At 38.5% G+C, this 15,688-nt stretch overlaps 1 protein-coding gene across 2 annotated transcripts; it reads right to left on the bottom strand.

Moving 5' to 3' along the window:
• Window positions 1-254: 254 nt before the first annotated feature.
• ZBTB33 (zinc finger and BTB domain containing 33) lies at window positions 255-9,292 on the bottom strand. 2 transcript variants are annotated; one of them, XM_081276786.1, is made up of 3 exons: window positions 8,906-9,292; window positions 5,002-5,039; window positions 255-4,838 (listed from the first exon to the last, which is right to left on the bottom strand). In XM_081276786.1, the coding sequence occupies exon 3, from the start codon at window positions 4,834-4,836 to the stop codon at window positions 2,812-2,814; it is 2,025 nt and encodes a 674-aa protein (XP_081132912.1). In that variant the 5' UTR covers window positions 4,837-4,838; window positions 5,002-5,039; window positions 8,906-9,292; the 3' UTR covers window positions 255-2,811. The 2 variants fall into 2 exon arrangements, with proteins under 2 accessions (XP_081132912.1, XP_081132911.1); XM_081276785.1 differs by lacking the exon at window positions 5,002-5,039.
• Window positions 9,293-15,688: the final 6,396 nt, after the last annotated feature.

Below are 15,688 nucleotides of genomic sequence, written 5' to 3'. Positions count from 1 at the left end.
ATCAGATGATGGTTAATGAAAAGTAGAACTTAAAGTCATGACACAGAGGATTGTACAAGTATGAACATTACAGTATTAGGGGAAATGAACAGGGTTTCATATGACTGACAAAGGTGAAGAAGCCAGTGATGCTGAATTAGCACTTAATTACTTAGAATATGCATGCCTTGACGATACAAAATACCTTGATCAATGTTTACCGATTGTTTTATCTTCTTAGTACAGTGGAAAAAATGTGGCATTATTCCCTCATAGTGCTTGTACATAGGGGATAATTACCACCCAGATGATAATAATCAATTAAAATGTTTAATCCTGCAAGACTGTTATAGCATTTTAAAATCTCTGCTTAGTCTGAGCATTTGAGTAACAAATTTCTACTTTGAATAGTTACTGTCCAGAATATTTACAGGTAATTTCACATTAGAACAAATTTGAAGCCCGCCTGAAAGAATAAAGGAAGTTCAATAGCTGTAAAGCTAAGTATAAAATAGAAAAACCCCATAGTAAGTTTTAAACAGCAGCTTGCTACAAATTTCCAATACAGTAAAGACTGGGAGTGAAGAGTTTTTGTCCAAAAGAAGTATTCTACATGAACTCTTGAACTTTGAAGAAGGAAACTTCTAGAAAAACTGAAGATCCTGAGACACATGCAAGTAAGAGTTTTCTGGCAAAATTGAAATTTAATTTTCCAGTTTTCCACCTCCCAAAAAACTCCGGAAGATACCTTTAAGTATGCACAGATTTTTAAATTTTCATATTCAGAATTAGCACAGCAGCAGCAAATAATTATACCAATATTACTCAGAACTGATAGTTTTCAATTATAGAATTAATTCCTGGCTTGTCATAATAGGCTTGTAGAAATGACCAAGTTTTATTATGACAAACTAATTTATCTACAGTTGAGTCCAAAAGACCTGGAAGCTCTGCTGGCATCAGTATCATTTACAATGGCATAAGTAATTATGACTAACTGCTGAAATAACATTAATGAAACTCAAATTTCCACTGAGAACACTTTATAATCAGAGAGTAATGTTATATCTACACAGAAAAGAAACAGATATGGTGATTTCAGAGATCAGAGTCTTAAGTTATAAGATGATTTCAAATTTTCTAGGTTTAGTTGATAAAATGGTTTGAAGGCCTAGACTCACAGAACAGAAAACAGATAAATGCACATCACTCCACCACTTGGTAAACAAAGGGTAATTCTTCCTTTTCCTTGTATTATTGCAAATACTGATGCCAAATACCCTCAGCTACCAACTTAAGATACACTGAATGATGTATATATGAGAAGTTATGATTAAAGCTTTAAGTTCAAAGTTAAGAAATAGACTATTTTTTAAAAATACATGGTAAGGAGAAAATATCTATGTTGAACTAAGAAATACTTAAGCAAGTTTATGAATGACTAATAACTATGCACAACAATCTTTTTCAGTATCTATTATTTTTTTCCTTTGCAAAAAAAAAAAAAAACATTTACAGTTCAACAAGTTAATTGTTATAAATGCTAGGCTATATATTTGTGCCAACCCATTTCCTTTTATTACTAGCACTTAAGTTTTAACTTTACTTTCTAACTGTTTAAATATGTCATTTTAAAAGGAAGAAAGCTGGTATTTATTGTTGTCAAGATTAATGGGAATTGACAAGCCTATATACCATTCCACGTGTAGTTTCTGATTGTTATATTGTGGTAATTTGCAGATGGAATGGCACTTACTTTAGAAGGGATAAAAGTAAGATCTTGCTGAAAGGAACATACTAGATCACAGCTTCAACTATTTCAAATGAAAACTTCCTATAGAGGATCTAAGAAATATGAATATTTAAAAATATATGCCAATAGCCTCCACCCAAAATACATGAGTCTCATCTATGAAATCTACCATTTACAAAGATTTATACATAATTAGATTATGTATAAAAATTAATTTGGTGGCTTTTAGATTCAAAATTTCTAACATTTTATGGGAATATTAACCATATCGAACAAAAAAGGAAATCTCCACTTGATTCCATTCTCTTATGTAAGAGCAGAGAATTAAAAAAAAGTGTGACAGAACTTGTGTGTCTCCTGTCTGCATTATGAAGATTCGTTTTTCCACTAGTTTTTCTGCCTACACATATCACATTGCAAAGGTAGAGAGTATGGCCTAGCCACCAAAATCTTTCAGACAATGGCAATAAAGGCAAGGATTAATTCTAATTAACTAAAAACTAAGTCATTCTTCATACAATACTCATCTGCATGGCTATTTTCATGAGGGGAGGCAGGAGGTTGCTATCCATTTGGACTAGCAGAATACACAATCAAGTGGAGATTTGTTATGAAATATTCTAGACCAGTTTCAGAAGTTTTTTATGTCATATACAAGACAAGAAACATTTATAGTCTCAATGTAAGAAAACCGAGAATTCAGCAGTAAAGTGCTAACATGGAAGGGGAAGGTTGTATGATGTACGAGGGTATGATAGTAACTCCAGTTATTTTCAAAAAACATTCAGACTGCTTCAAATTCTAGTCAGAAAACTATCCCTCCATGCTTTTTCATTCTTGCCTCTTTTAAATGAGCTGAAAGCTAACTATATAAACATACTGAGAGGGGAAATTCTCAACCTCTACTGAAACTTTAAGAAAAATTTGCTTCTAAAAACCATCAACAATAATCCAACTAGACTACTTTCAGATGATATGGCAGATCAAATTAACTTATTTTCATCTTAATTGGTTTTACAGGTCTTCTGAAATCCCTGCCCCTTAACCCAAACCGAAACTTCCTGATACTTCGAAGGAGTTCAGTAAGATTCTGGTATTATAAACTCAAACTCGGTACTGCCATCTGTTACATTCTGTTTAAAAATTGAATCATTTTCCTGCTGAATAAAGATATCTTCCCAGGTCATTGGCTTGTTCTGAGTAGATGTGGTCCCTACTGGAGGTTCCTTTCCAGCATCAACCTTATACCCAATACCATCATCCTTCATTACAGGCACAGTGCTTGACCTATCAGAAAGGTATGCATATTGTCTGATCTGTAAAGATTTGCATGGATGTAAACGGTAAAGCTTCGAGTCCCCAGAAGGATCTTGACTATGAACCGACTTTATATGTGAAGACATAAATTGATAGTTGATGAAAGATTTGCCACATGCCAAACATTGATACCTTCGCTCCCCTGTGTGATGAATTTCATGCTTTGTACGATATTCTGCAAGAGGAAATACCTTCTCGCAGTAACGGCATGGATACTTCTTCTCCCAAGAATGAATGTTAAAATGTCTCCGCAAGCTTGTCAGACAGACATATGACCTTTTGCATACAATGCAGATATAATAGACCCTTCCATCTACTATTAACTCATAGTGATCATCATGTTTTACTTTCATGCGTTTGCTTGCTGACTCATTGCCAGACGTTTTTGGTATTTCATTCTCAAGTCTGGCTTCCCCTTCATCAGGGTCATCTTTGACAGGGATCACTATGTCATAAGTATCTTCACCGATATTCGCATAAACCTTGCAACCAGTTGACAAGCCTTCAATTTCGGTAGCTGTGTCTAAAGTAATGATCTTCTGACCCTCCATTAGGTGTTTTGATCCTAAACCTGGATCATTAGTGTTTCTAGTAATTATATCTGAAATTTTTAAAGAATTGGAAAGTGGTTCTTGCAGAAGTGTAGGAATCTGCATCTTCTGTATCAATGATCCATCAAAAGTGGTATTTTGGGACGTATCAGCCTGTGGGACCAAAGATGTATTACTGACTGCAGAGTCTGGACTGGAGCTAATAGTGTCATCATCATCATCTATAATTTCCTCCTCCTCCTCTTCACTGGCTTTGTTTCCTGTTAAAACAGCACTATTTGGTGTCTGCTGATTCTGCATAAGTAAATTGATTGAAGAAGACATATGATTTGGAAGTGAAGAACTGACATTTGGTGGTGTAGTAAGTGGTGCCTGATTTAACAAAATAATATTGGGAGTCAGATGTGTTGGAGCCGAAGATACCAGCAATTGTTCACTTCCTTGTGTCTGACTCAGAGTTGCCTGATTCACAGGAATAGGAAGTTTCTGAGTAGGTGTGATATTTGTTAAAGGGGGAGAGTTATTGCTAGCACAAGGTGCAACATCTGAAATAGCAACAGGGCCTGTGTTAGGCTGGACCTGTGTCACTGCATTGTTATTTGGCAAAGTCTCCTTTGCAGGCAAAATCTCAGAGCAGAAAATGACATCATCATCATCATCATCATCATCATCAGAATCAGTAACAATGATCTTTTTCATTTCATAATCTTCAGCAGATAATGAAAATGACTCTGTTATGATAGGCATTATAGTCGCCCCATTATCTTGGGTTTCATCTTTTGATTTTTGTATTACAAGGTTTTTGTCACTAGAATCAGGAGGCAAGGTTTCAGCACTACCATCCTGAGGTGTACCTGAGATGCTTTTAACCTGTGATAATGGGACACCAAGCTCTGCTATAAATTTCACTCCTAATAACTGCCCAGATTTAATTAACTCATCAAGTAAATCTGCTCTAACACGGACAATTTTAGAACTATAGATATAATTGAGGATTTCTGCAAAGATCTCTGCTCTTATAAAGCTCAGTTCAACAACTTGCCCAGCAACTGAGAAGAGCTGATGGAAGTATGTACTAGAAGCTGAAAGAATATTCCTGTGGGCCCGGAATTTTCGGTCTTCCACAATAACAGTAACATCACAAAAGAGTCCATGGCCTCGTTGCTCATTCAAGGAGTTCAGCAGACTGCCAGAGTACTGAATGTCTGTAGCAGAAATCAGTTTTCTACTCTCCATGCCTATAAGAGAAAGGGAGGGGGAGGGGACAAGGAAGGATTAGGGAGAAAAAAAAAATTACTTCATCATTCAGTATTTAAGCCATGGAATCGTTAAATAGTTTATCAAGTTTTAACAGAAGTTTGACATAACTTTTTGGCTTTTTCATAAACTGTTCATACAGACCGGCATTTGGACGATGTATCAAATCTCATGACTTCTCCCTGAAAAGAGTCAAGCAAGTTTTAAATTGCTAGACAGATTAGAACAGTAATCTCCATAGTCACCTTCCTTTGAATCTGATACATGCATCTCCACTAGGAGTTTTTTAAAGATTAGAATTCATTTACTTAGTCCCAATTTGGGGTTTCCTCCTCAAGAAGAGCTAATTGGGATAGACAGCAGAATACATCAGTCACTAGAAAGGCAATATGTAAATCAATGGAAATGTAACTGATGTGATACAGCAATCTGTATACGGGGTAAAAATGGGAGTTCATAACCCACTTGAATCAAACTGTGAAATATGGTATATTAAGAACTATGTAATGTTTTGAACAACCAACAATAAAAAAAAAAAGAAGAGCTAAGAGGGTTATTTTTTTTTTTTTTTTTTGCTTTTGTTTGTTTGTTAAGAGTACCGGGGATTTAAGCCAAAGGATCTCTACCACTGGGCAACAGATATCCCCAGCCCCCACCTCACCTTTTTTTTTTTAATGTTTATTTTTTAGTTGTAGTTGGACATAATATCTTTATTTATTTATTTTTATGTGGTGCTGAGGATCAAACCCAGGGCCTTGCATGTGCTAGGCGAGCACTCTCGCCACAACCCCAGCCCCCCACCTCACCATTTTAATTAAATTTTGAGATGGTGTCGCTAAGTCATGAAGGTTCACCTAGAACATGTAATCCTGCCTCAGCCTTGCAAGTGCTGGGGTTCCAGGTGTGAGCCACCGTACCAGGCAAGGGTTAATTTGGCTGTCTTAAAATTGTTTTAAGGAGGGGCTGGGTTTTGGCTTAGCGGTGGAGCGTTTGTACGCCTAGCACATGCGAGGCCCTGGTTTCGGTCCTCAGCACCACATAAAAATAAATAAAATAAAGGTATTTTATTTTATTTACAACTAAAAAATAAATATTTTAAAAAATTGTTTTCAGGAAAATCCTCACCATAAATGCATAATAGTTATTTCATCTGTAATGAATGACTTAAATGTCAGTATTCTATACTGAGTCTGAAATACATACTCTTCCTAAATTTTCTTTTTTTAAAATTTTTATTATTAGTTGTTCAAAACATTACATAGTTCTTGATATATCATATTTCATACATTTGATTCAAGTGGGTTATGAACTCCCATTTTTACCCCATATACAGATTGCAGAATCACATCGGTTACTCATCTAAATTTTAACTATTTTTAGGATTATATTAAAAAGCTACTCTCCACAGCCAAGGACACTACAAAGGCTGACAATTATTATCTCACAACTCAATTACTTTTTGTTCTTATTTAAATTGGGGTGCCTCATCTTGATGAACTATTAAATACTTTTTTGTCCCTTTCTCTTTTTTCATCCCCTTGCCCATCCACCTCACCTCTACTTTACAATCTCCAGAAGTGGAATGTTAAAAACAGATTGTCTCCACAGGGGTGGAACATGCCCATAATCCCAGAGGCTCTGAAGGCTGAGACAGGAGGATTGTGAGTTCAAAGCTAGCCTTAGCAAAAGCCAGGTGCTTAGCAACTCAGTGAGATCCTGTCTCTAAGTAAAATACAAAAATGGGTTTAGGATGTGACTCAGTGGTCAAATCCCCCTGAGTTCAATCCCTGGTACCAAAAAAAATAAAAAAGGAAAAAAAAAAAAAAAACAGAGTGCTGAGTGAAGTCCATTAACAAATGCTATCATGAAAAAAAAAAACAGATAATGTAAAAGGAAAGCATACCATTTCTTAATGCTTATTTGTATGAAAAACTGAAACATTTCACTTTGTTGGTTAAGAAGTGAGTGCACACGCCTGTAATCCCAGCTACTCAGGAGGCTGAGGCAGGAGGATTGCAAGTTTAAGGCCAGCATGAGCAACTTAGCAAGACCCAGTCTCAAAATAAAATAAAATATGCTGGGGGTGCAGCTCAGTGGTAGAGTGCTTGCCTAGCATGCACAAGGCCCTGTACTTGCAAAAAGAAATAAACATATTATGTTCACTGGCCAGGCACAGTGGTGCACACCTGTAATCCCAGTAACTCAGGGTGTTGATACAGGAGGATGGCAAGTTCAAGGCCAGCCTTAGTAATTTAATAAGACCCTCAGCAACTCTGCAAGACCCTGTCAAAATAATAAATAAAGAGCTGGGAATGTGGCTCAGTGGTAGATTGCCCCTGGTTCCAATCCCCAGTACTCTGGAGAAAAAAAAATTCTGCACTGGTATGAAAACTTTTTCTTGCCAAATGAGTTAGCAAAAATGAAAACATTGGGGGCTGGGGATGTGGCTCAGTGGTAAAGTGCTTGCCTAGCAAGTGTGAGGCACTGAGTTCAATCCCCAGCATCACCAAAAAAGAAAACATTAACTTATTGGAACAGAGGAGACGTTACTTTAGAGTGTGGGGCATGCCATTAAATCACACTGCTGTGTACCACCTCCAAAGCACCTTTTTTTTTTTGCACTTAACAAAAGACATCTCCAGTAACAATGATGCCAAAGTTGTAAAAAATAAAAAAATTCCCAACGCACACATACACACACGGTGTGTGTGTATGTGGATATCAGCCATTATTGATAAATACCTTTAGTAAAGATATATTTTTATTGTTAATATTCTTTCCCTTTGAAGTTACCCAGAGTATCACTATCACAGTTAACACACTTGAAAGGCAGAACATCTCAAATTCATTTTTCAAAATTATAGCTTAAGCACAAACAAACAAACAAAAAGCCTAAAAATCAAGGATATAAAACATCATCTGTTAGGTGTTGCCTGGTTAACAGTACCAAGGAATTCTAGGTTACCAAAGGCATTCATCAGAAAGGGTGACCTTTGGAGTGCCAACAACCAGGGCTTCCGAAATATGGGGATTTCGTCAGAACTCACTTTTAAGTGGAGAGATGAGTTGTCTGACTACACTCCCACGATTTTTGTTTGCAAATAATTTGTTTGCAAATAATTTTCCCCATGTGGGAATGCGTCAAATGTATGTGTCTAGGTGACACTGGGACTTGGTTTCATTTGACTTGTGGTCCTTTCCTGCCCGTCAGGGTGGGCCCAGGTCAACACAAGTTGGTCTGCACCCTTCCTCCCCCAAGATTGGTAACCTGACTGTGGAACAGCCATTTCACATCATTGTGTGACAAACCCTTGATCGAGGGCAGGTTCAGTGGGGCTGGTTAAAGCGGAAAAGAGAGAAAAGCCATCCGCGAGAGAGTGAAACAAACCGACACGCGGCTCCCTGCAGCAGCTGAACCCCCATCTCCTTTCCTCCGCCTCCCTCTTCTCCATTTGCACCCTACCAGCTGCAACTGAGGTTTTTTAACCCCATTTCACGTGGAAACCCAGCTCCTTGCAAATACAGATAGATGGAGGTACAAACAGTGGAGTGAGGGCGGGAGGAGTAAGGGGTGCCGAGGAAAGTAGAAGGTGGCGAACAGTAGGGTGCGGTGTTGGGGTGGGGGGGGCGAGGCTAAGCAGGCGGCATTGTTATGCCCCAGGAAGGGGACGGAAGGGGAGGATGGGCCAGGCAGGAAAGCTCCAAATCAAACCAGGGACTGGGCGGAGAAAAAGAGGCCCAGAAAGGAAGGCAGCGGGGCGAGGTAAAGCCAAGTGGGTTTCTATGGTGGGGTCCCCACGCCCCGGGGCCTACCCAGGGCACCGGCAACCCTTCAGCCTCTGACGGCGAAAGGGACCACGCCGCGGCCCTCCGGATTCTTCCCCTCCTTCGCTCCCCGACCCACACAAAGAAAGAGCCGGAGGAGCAGAGCCTAAGACTCCGCCGCTTCCTGGTTCAAGTGAGGCGAAAGCAAACGCAGGCGCGGCCCAGGGACCGAGGAGGCAGGCACGCTCCTTCGCCCCCTCCCGGATTGGGGCCGGGTCCTCACCTGCTTCCTGGCGCCGCCGCTGCTCCTCAGCCGCGGAAGGGTGGGAGTCCTCCAACAACAAGAAGCCGGACTCCCGGGCGATTCTGCTGCTTCTTTAAACGTCGCTCCAGTCTTGGTCGACGTCGACGCGGCTACCGCCTCCTGCCGCCACGGCTGCTACAGCTGCCCCACGCCACCGACAGAGGGCACAGCGCGGGGGCGAAGCTCTGAAGTCAGAGGCGCCCTCCTCTTCCGAGTGCAGTCCGAGGATTTCCGGAAGGCCCCGAGCTCTACGCGACTCCGCTTCGGCACCCTACTCAGCCTTCGGCTCTTTCCGCAAAGGGGCGGAGGAAGACCGCGAAGTTCTTGAAGCTCTTTCCGGAGGGCAAAAGGGTGGGAAAAGGAAAGGGAAAGGGAAAGATCAGGTAAGGCTGCCACTAGCAGTGGGGAGCGGAAAGGGTGCTACTCGCATTCGTCGAAATTCAGTATAAGCTCGTAGGGCATAAAAACCATTAGTGACTATATGAGTTTCCTTTCTTTTGCAAGTTTGAATTCTACTCTGTACTAGCCTGATACACCATCTTGATGAACCACCATGAAATATAATCTGAATAAATAAAATTCATCAACTCATGATAATACAAGTTTTAGGATAACAGTAAATTACAGTTACTATTTTTAAGGAAGGAATCTAGCGTTTGGACAGGTACTGTCTTAATCTAATGCTAAATTCTTCATTTTGACTAACATTTATTGACCACCTGTTTGATCTGTAGCATGTGCAAGGCTCTGTGGAATACAAAAAAAAAAAAAAAAGGAAAGCCACGGGTCTCTACTGTAAAGTTCTATGTTACTTTCTACTGTAGGAAAGTAGCAAAGTACTTTTGTGTTTTGCACTACCTTTTCAGAGCGCTCAGTAGATAGGCACACAAGCATTGAAAAATTTGTACAAGGTATAGAAGCACAGAGAAGGGAATAACCAACTGAATATTGCCATTTGAGCTGTATCTTGAAAGGTGAATAATGTTAACATTTGCATTGTCGATTTATTATTTCCGTAGCATTTCATCCTTTAGGGACTGATAAAGATTAAGCAGTCAGTAATTATTTAATGAATAAATTAAGTTGTGAATTACATAATTTTAAAAAATGCTCTGGTAATACCCTCCTAAGTACCATTATGAAACAAACAACAGGATGGGTGTTTGGAAAGCAAAATATTTCCCTTCAGGCTGATTATTGATCATATTCAACTAGGGAAACAAGTAGTAACTTTTCTGTGGCAATTAAGGCCATTCACTACCTTCATTTTGTTTCTTAAAGATCTGTATGGGATAGGGCTGGGGATGTACCTCAGTGGTAAGGTTCTTCCCTTGTTGAGAGCCACAGTCAAGCGCCCCAGCAAACTTCCAGCTGATTGGCTCCTCTGCAGTGATGCTCATTGGGCTGTTCCCCAGCCCTTTCAGACCACGGAGCTGCTCATTGGGGGACTCTTTTGGCTCCCCCCCCCACACAACCCAACCAATCGGGCTCAAGAGTGGTTGAGAGGCTGGCCCGAAGAGCCAGTGGTGGCAATTGGGCTCTGAGGGAATTCCTGAAGAGTTCTGTGTGGTATGGCATGTGTTCATTCTGCTTGACAAGTGGCTCGTGCATTGTGCTCAGCCAGGCTGTGGCATCCCTAACATGTGTGAAGCCCTGAGTTCAATCCCCAGTGCTGCAAATGAAATAAAAACATGTGTAGGATAATAATGATCAATCTAGTTCCCAAATGTGTGCCTGTTTACCTCCTAGTTGGAATTCCTGTGCTTCTTTCTACAAAAATCCTGTTGAAAATGTATATTGGGATATTCCAGTGTGAAAACAGAATTAACTATATCTAATCTTCTTCAATAGGAAAATTTATCCCTAATGTATTCCATATTCTCTTCAATAAAGCAAAGCCACTAATAAAACATCAAAGTGGTGCAACAGCTTTATTTTCACTTAAAAATATAAAATTTCTTAAATTCTTCTCCAAGACTCTGTATTGTGGAAATTATTGCACTATTGATTTTTTAATTAGTTTGATTTGTATGATTAAATTGAAGATTTAGTCAAGCAGCCTGGCTTTACTCACTAATCAGGAATAACAAAAATAATACTAACCCCAGATGTTTTATTTTAATCTTTTCTTTTTTTGGTTATTTTTAGTTATACATGAAATAGAATCAATTTTGATAAAATTATACATGCATGGAATATATCTTATCCTAATTAGGGTTCCAGTCTTGTGAATATATATGATGGTGGGATTCACTGTGGTGTATTCATATTATGTACATAGGAAAGTTGTGTCAGATTCTTTCCACTGTCTTTTCTATTTGCATTATTGATTTTTGCTTCAGGACTTAAAATCATGAAATTTTTACTGTTTAATATAAACACATCTCACAGAAAATAGGAGTATGCTGTTGTAAAATAAACTAAGACAGATTAATATTTTCCTAGCAATTGAACACTTGGAAAAACTAGTTAGCAGATTGATGACCATTTTTCTGAGTTACACTCCCCAAAAATGTAGTAGCAAAAAAAAAAAAAAAAAAACCTTAGGAAATAGGACAAAGTATATCTTGAAAGTTTAAAATCTATTTATCTTTCATTAGCTTCATTGAAACTAAAATGCAATATATCTTTGAAATACAGATTATAATGGCAGTAGAGGCTACTCTTCAAGTTGTTGATTACCTTTCAGTAAACTGAAAGGCACAATATAATTTCTTTTGCACCAGATTAACGTCACCGAGGCTACCACAGAATAAACTTGTCACTTTCTTTGAAGGGCTTCCAAAGTGTTGAGACCCGACTAAGGCATGGTGAAAAGCTGTTCATTCTATGATAAATGGATGAAACTGGAGAATATCGTGTTAAGTGAAATAAGCCAATTCCAAAGAACCAAAGACCCAATGTTTTCTCTGATATAGGGGATAGGGAAGAGTAGAGGTACTTTGGATTAGACAGAGGGGAGGAGGTATGGGAATAGGAATGATAATAGAATGAATTAGGACATTATTACCCTATGTGCATATATGATTACGCAACTGGTGTAACTCTACATCATGTACAACAATAAGAATGACAAGTTATACTCCATTTATGTATGATGTATCAAAATGCATTCTATTGTCATGTATAACTAATTAGAACAAATAAAAAATTAAGGTATTGGTGGTGTGACTCTCAAAAAAAAAAAAGTTGTTCATTCTAAAGCACAAGAAATCTCTTCCCTTCTGCCCATGCCCTCACACTGCTACCCAGAAAAAAAACTGAACTAAAGTTTAAAAGCTACCTATAATCAAAGAAAATCAGGAAAGGAATTTTGTTTGTAGGAAAGCAAAGCAGTTCAAGAAACTTTACTGGCCTTAATAATTGTCTTTAGCTTGGGCTGGGGATGTGGCTCAGTTGGTAGCGCGCTCGCCTGGCATGCGTGTGGCCCGGGTTCGATCCTCAGCACCACTATACCAACAAAGATGTTGTGTCTGCCGAGAACTAAAAAATAAATATTAAAAAATAAATAAATGCCTTTAGGGCAAGATTATTGGGAAATTTCATTAGTTTTCTGTTTCTGTATTATTTCACCTTTTACTTTCCTTATATCTGAGAGCTTAACCCCACTTCAGACAACCCAGGATATATTTTTTTAAATATTTATTTTTTAGGGCTGGGGCTGTAGCTCAGTGGTGGAGCATTTGCCTCACACATGTGAGGCACTGGGTTTGATCCTAAGCACCACATGAAAATAATAAATAAAGATATTGTGTTCATCTACAAGTAAGCAATATTTTTTAAAAATATTTATTTTTAGTTGTACTTGGACACAATACCTTTATTTTATTTATTTATTTTTATGTGGTGCTGAGGATGGAACCCAGGGCCTCACATGTGCTAGGCAAGGGTTCTACTGCTGATCCACGACCCCAGCCCAAACCCAGGAGATTTTAAAGAGAAGAACCTGTATCAAATGGATATGAAGGTATCAATTATTTTACATTCTAGAAAGGTTTTCAATTGGTTGATTATGGACAATTTAGGTTTTATAACCACATTATCAGTGTTTATTTGCCTTGTCCTTGATTGTGAATTCCATGAGTGCAGTAACTGTCCTATCCTATCTGTGCTGAAATGCCAAGAATCGTGTGGATGATTAATATATATTCATTGATAGCAATAAAAAAATCAAAAAAAGTGATGTTCATTCCCTCCCAGAGCCCTTCCTCTGAGTTATATTTAGAATCACAGATTTAGTAAGGTCATTACACAAGAAGATCTTCAGCCTGATTCTTCATCTGTAAAATACAGATAATAATACCTCCCCACAAAATTGTTTTGAGGGCTTGGGGCTTTTTTCCTGTTTTGTTTTGTTTGCAGTGCTGGGGATCAAATCTAGGGTCTCACCCATGCTAGGCAAGTGCTTTGCTACTGAGCTGCATCCCCAGCCCTGTTTTGAGGTTTAAATGAATTAACCATGTATAGTGTCAAACTGCTTACTTACAGTTTCCAGAATATGCTATGCTGCTCACTGCTTCCAAGTGTGTGTCTGGAACACTGAGCCTGGATTAGTCATTCCCCTTTTATCTACACAGCTACACCTTGCCTCTTCTATTGTCTGGCAATTGCCTGTTGTTTGTTTGGTTTTGGTTTGGGGTTTTTTGTTGTTGTTGTTTGTTTGTTTGTTTGTTTTTGTACCAAGGATTGAACCCGGGGGTGCTTAACCACTGAGTCATATCCCCAGCCCTCTTTATGTTTTTTCTTTTAATTTATTTTGAGACAGGATCTCACCTCACTAAATTTCAGAAGCTGCTTTTGTACTTGTGATCCTCCTGCCTCCAATTCCCAAGTCACTGGGATTACAGGCATGCACCAGTGCACTCAGCTGCCTGATCCTCCATAAGGACCAAATTCAGGCATTAATTTATGAAGCCTGCCTTAGCCCAATAAATAGTAGCTAGATATGCTTACTTAATGTTGAACAAGTGAGTATGTGGACCCAAGCAAGTGCTAAGTATACATTTGCTTTCTCATCACTACCCACTGTTCTGCTTAATCCCACAAATCTCTCTTTAAGTTACCTGTTTAATGCTGCTAATTGCTCTTTTCTTCTTAAAAACATTCTAAAGTCAACTGGATAGAGATAAATAATCCTTCTGTGGAAAAGGGAATAATAATGCACTTTACAAAAACAATAGACATCTTATTACAAACATAGAAAAAATGAGGGAATATACTATCCAGGAGTCATTTGTGAAAAATTACTTGGCAGTATGCAGTCAAATAATCAAGTCAAATAAGAAATGAGTCAAATAATTAAGAATGGAGATTTTACAGTGAGCCTATATATTTAAAAGAAGGATGTGTTAGTAGCTTTTTCAAAAAAAATTTTAGTTGTCAATGGATCTTTATTTATTTACATGCAGTGCTGAGAATCAAACCCTGTTTCTCACACATGCTAGGCAAGCACTCTACCACTGAGCCACAACCCCAGCCTCTGTCAATAAGTTTTTTGTTGCTGTGACCAAAATATCTGACGAGGGCTGGGATTGTGGCTCAATGGTAGAGCACTTGCCTAGCATGCATGGAGCCTTGGGCTCAATCCTCAGCACCACATAAAAATAAATGAATGAAATAAAGGTATTGTGTCCAACTATAACTAAAAAAAATGACAAAAACAAGTTAAAGAAATAAAATTTATTATGGGCTCATGGTTTCAGAGGTTGGCTGACTCCATTGTTCTGGGCCTGAGGTGAAGCAGAATATCATAGCAGAAGGGCATGGCAGCCAGGAAGCAAAAAGAGAGAGGAGAGGGACAAGATATATATATATATAATCCTCAGGGGCACACCCCCAGTTACCTACCTCATCCCCACCTGCCTACAGTTACCACCCAGTACTCAGTTCAAATTATTAACCCAACAAATGGATTAATTCACTGATTATGGTGATCACAATTTAATCATTTCACCCCTGAACATTATTGCATTATCATATGAGCTTTTGAGAGGGCACCTCATATCCAAACCATAACAGAGGACAACTAAGACCAAACAACAGGATTATGACTACATGACGGAATGCAATGGATAAGTCCTGACACAATAAAAATTCATCCATTCATTTGTTCAATATATATAAACACATATCATTTAGTAACTACTCTGTGCTGGGTACTGGATGTATAAATTCATCCTCAAATCAAAATCCCAGTCTTCATGAAAATTGCATTCTAATAGGGGAAACAATATATATAATTTAAATATGTGTGTATACATAATTTATATATATTATACAATATAATATCAGACAGTAATAAGTTTCATGAAGAAAAAATAAAAGAATAGAGAATGATAAGAGTGCTAGTATAGATATTATGGTCAGGGGTTGGCCTTTCTGAAAAGATGATGCATGAGCAAAGAATGATATGAACTAAGGGAAAGGGGCAGGAAAATATCTGGGAAAGAGCTTTCTAGGAAGTGGAACACTCCAATGCCCTTCAACTAAACACCATACCCATAGTGGACAGGTTGAGTTTATAACTCTTTGTAGGGAGGGCAAACACACTACCGGAAACTGTGGAGTGTCTCAATAGGAGGATGTTAGAAAGAACCTATTAGAGGATTTGGGCAATTTGAAGGAGCGTCCCAGGAAGCAGAGTTGAGCATTTCAACAAATCATATCTATAGCAAGGGCAGACTAGAGTGCAATTAAAGCTGTAATTGGCAGAGCTGGTGTTGTAGCTCAGCAGTAGAGTGCTTGCCTAGCATGTGTGACATA

Source organism: Spermophilus citellus, assembly GCF_964194105.1.
Source record: "Spermophilus citellus genome assembly, chromosome: X".
Classification (NCBI taxonomy): Eukaryota; Metazoa; Chordata; class Mammalia; order Rodentia; family Sciuridae; genus Spermophilus; species Spermophilus citellus.
Note: the sequence above shows the minus strand (reverse complement) of the source record. Positions and strands in the feature narration are given on the sequence as shown.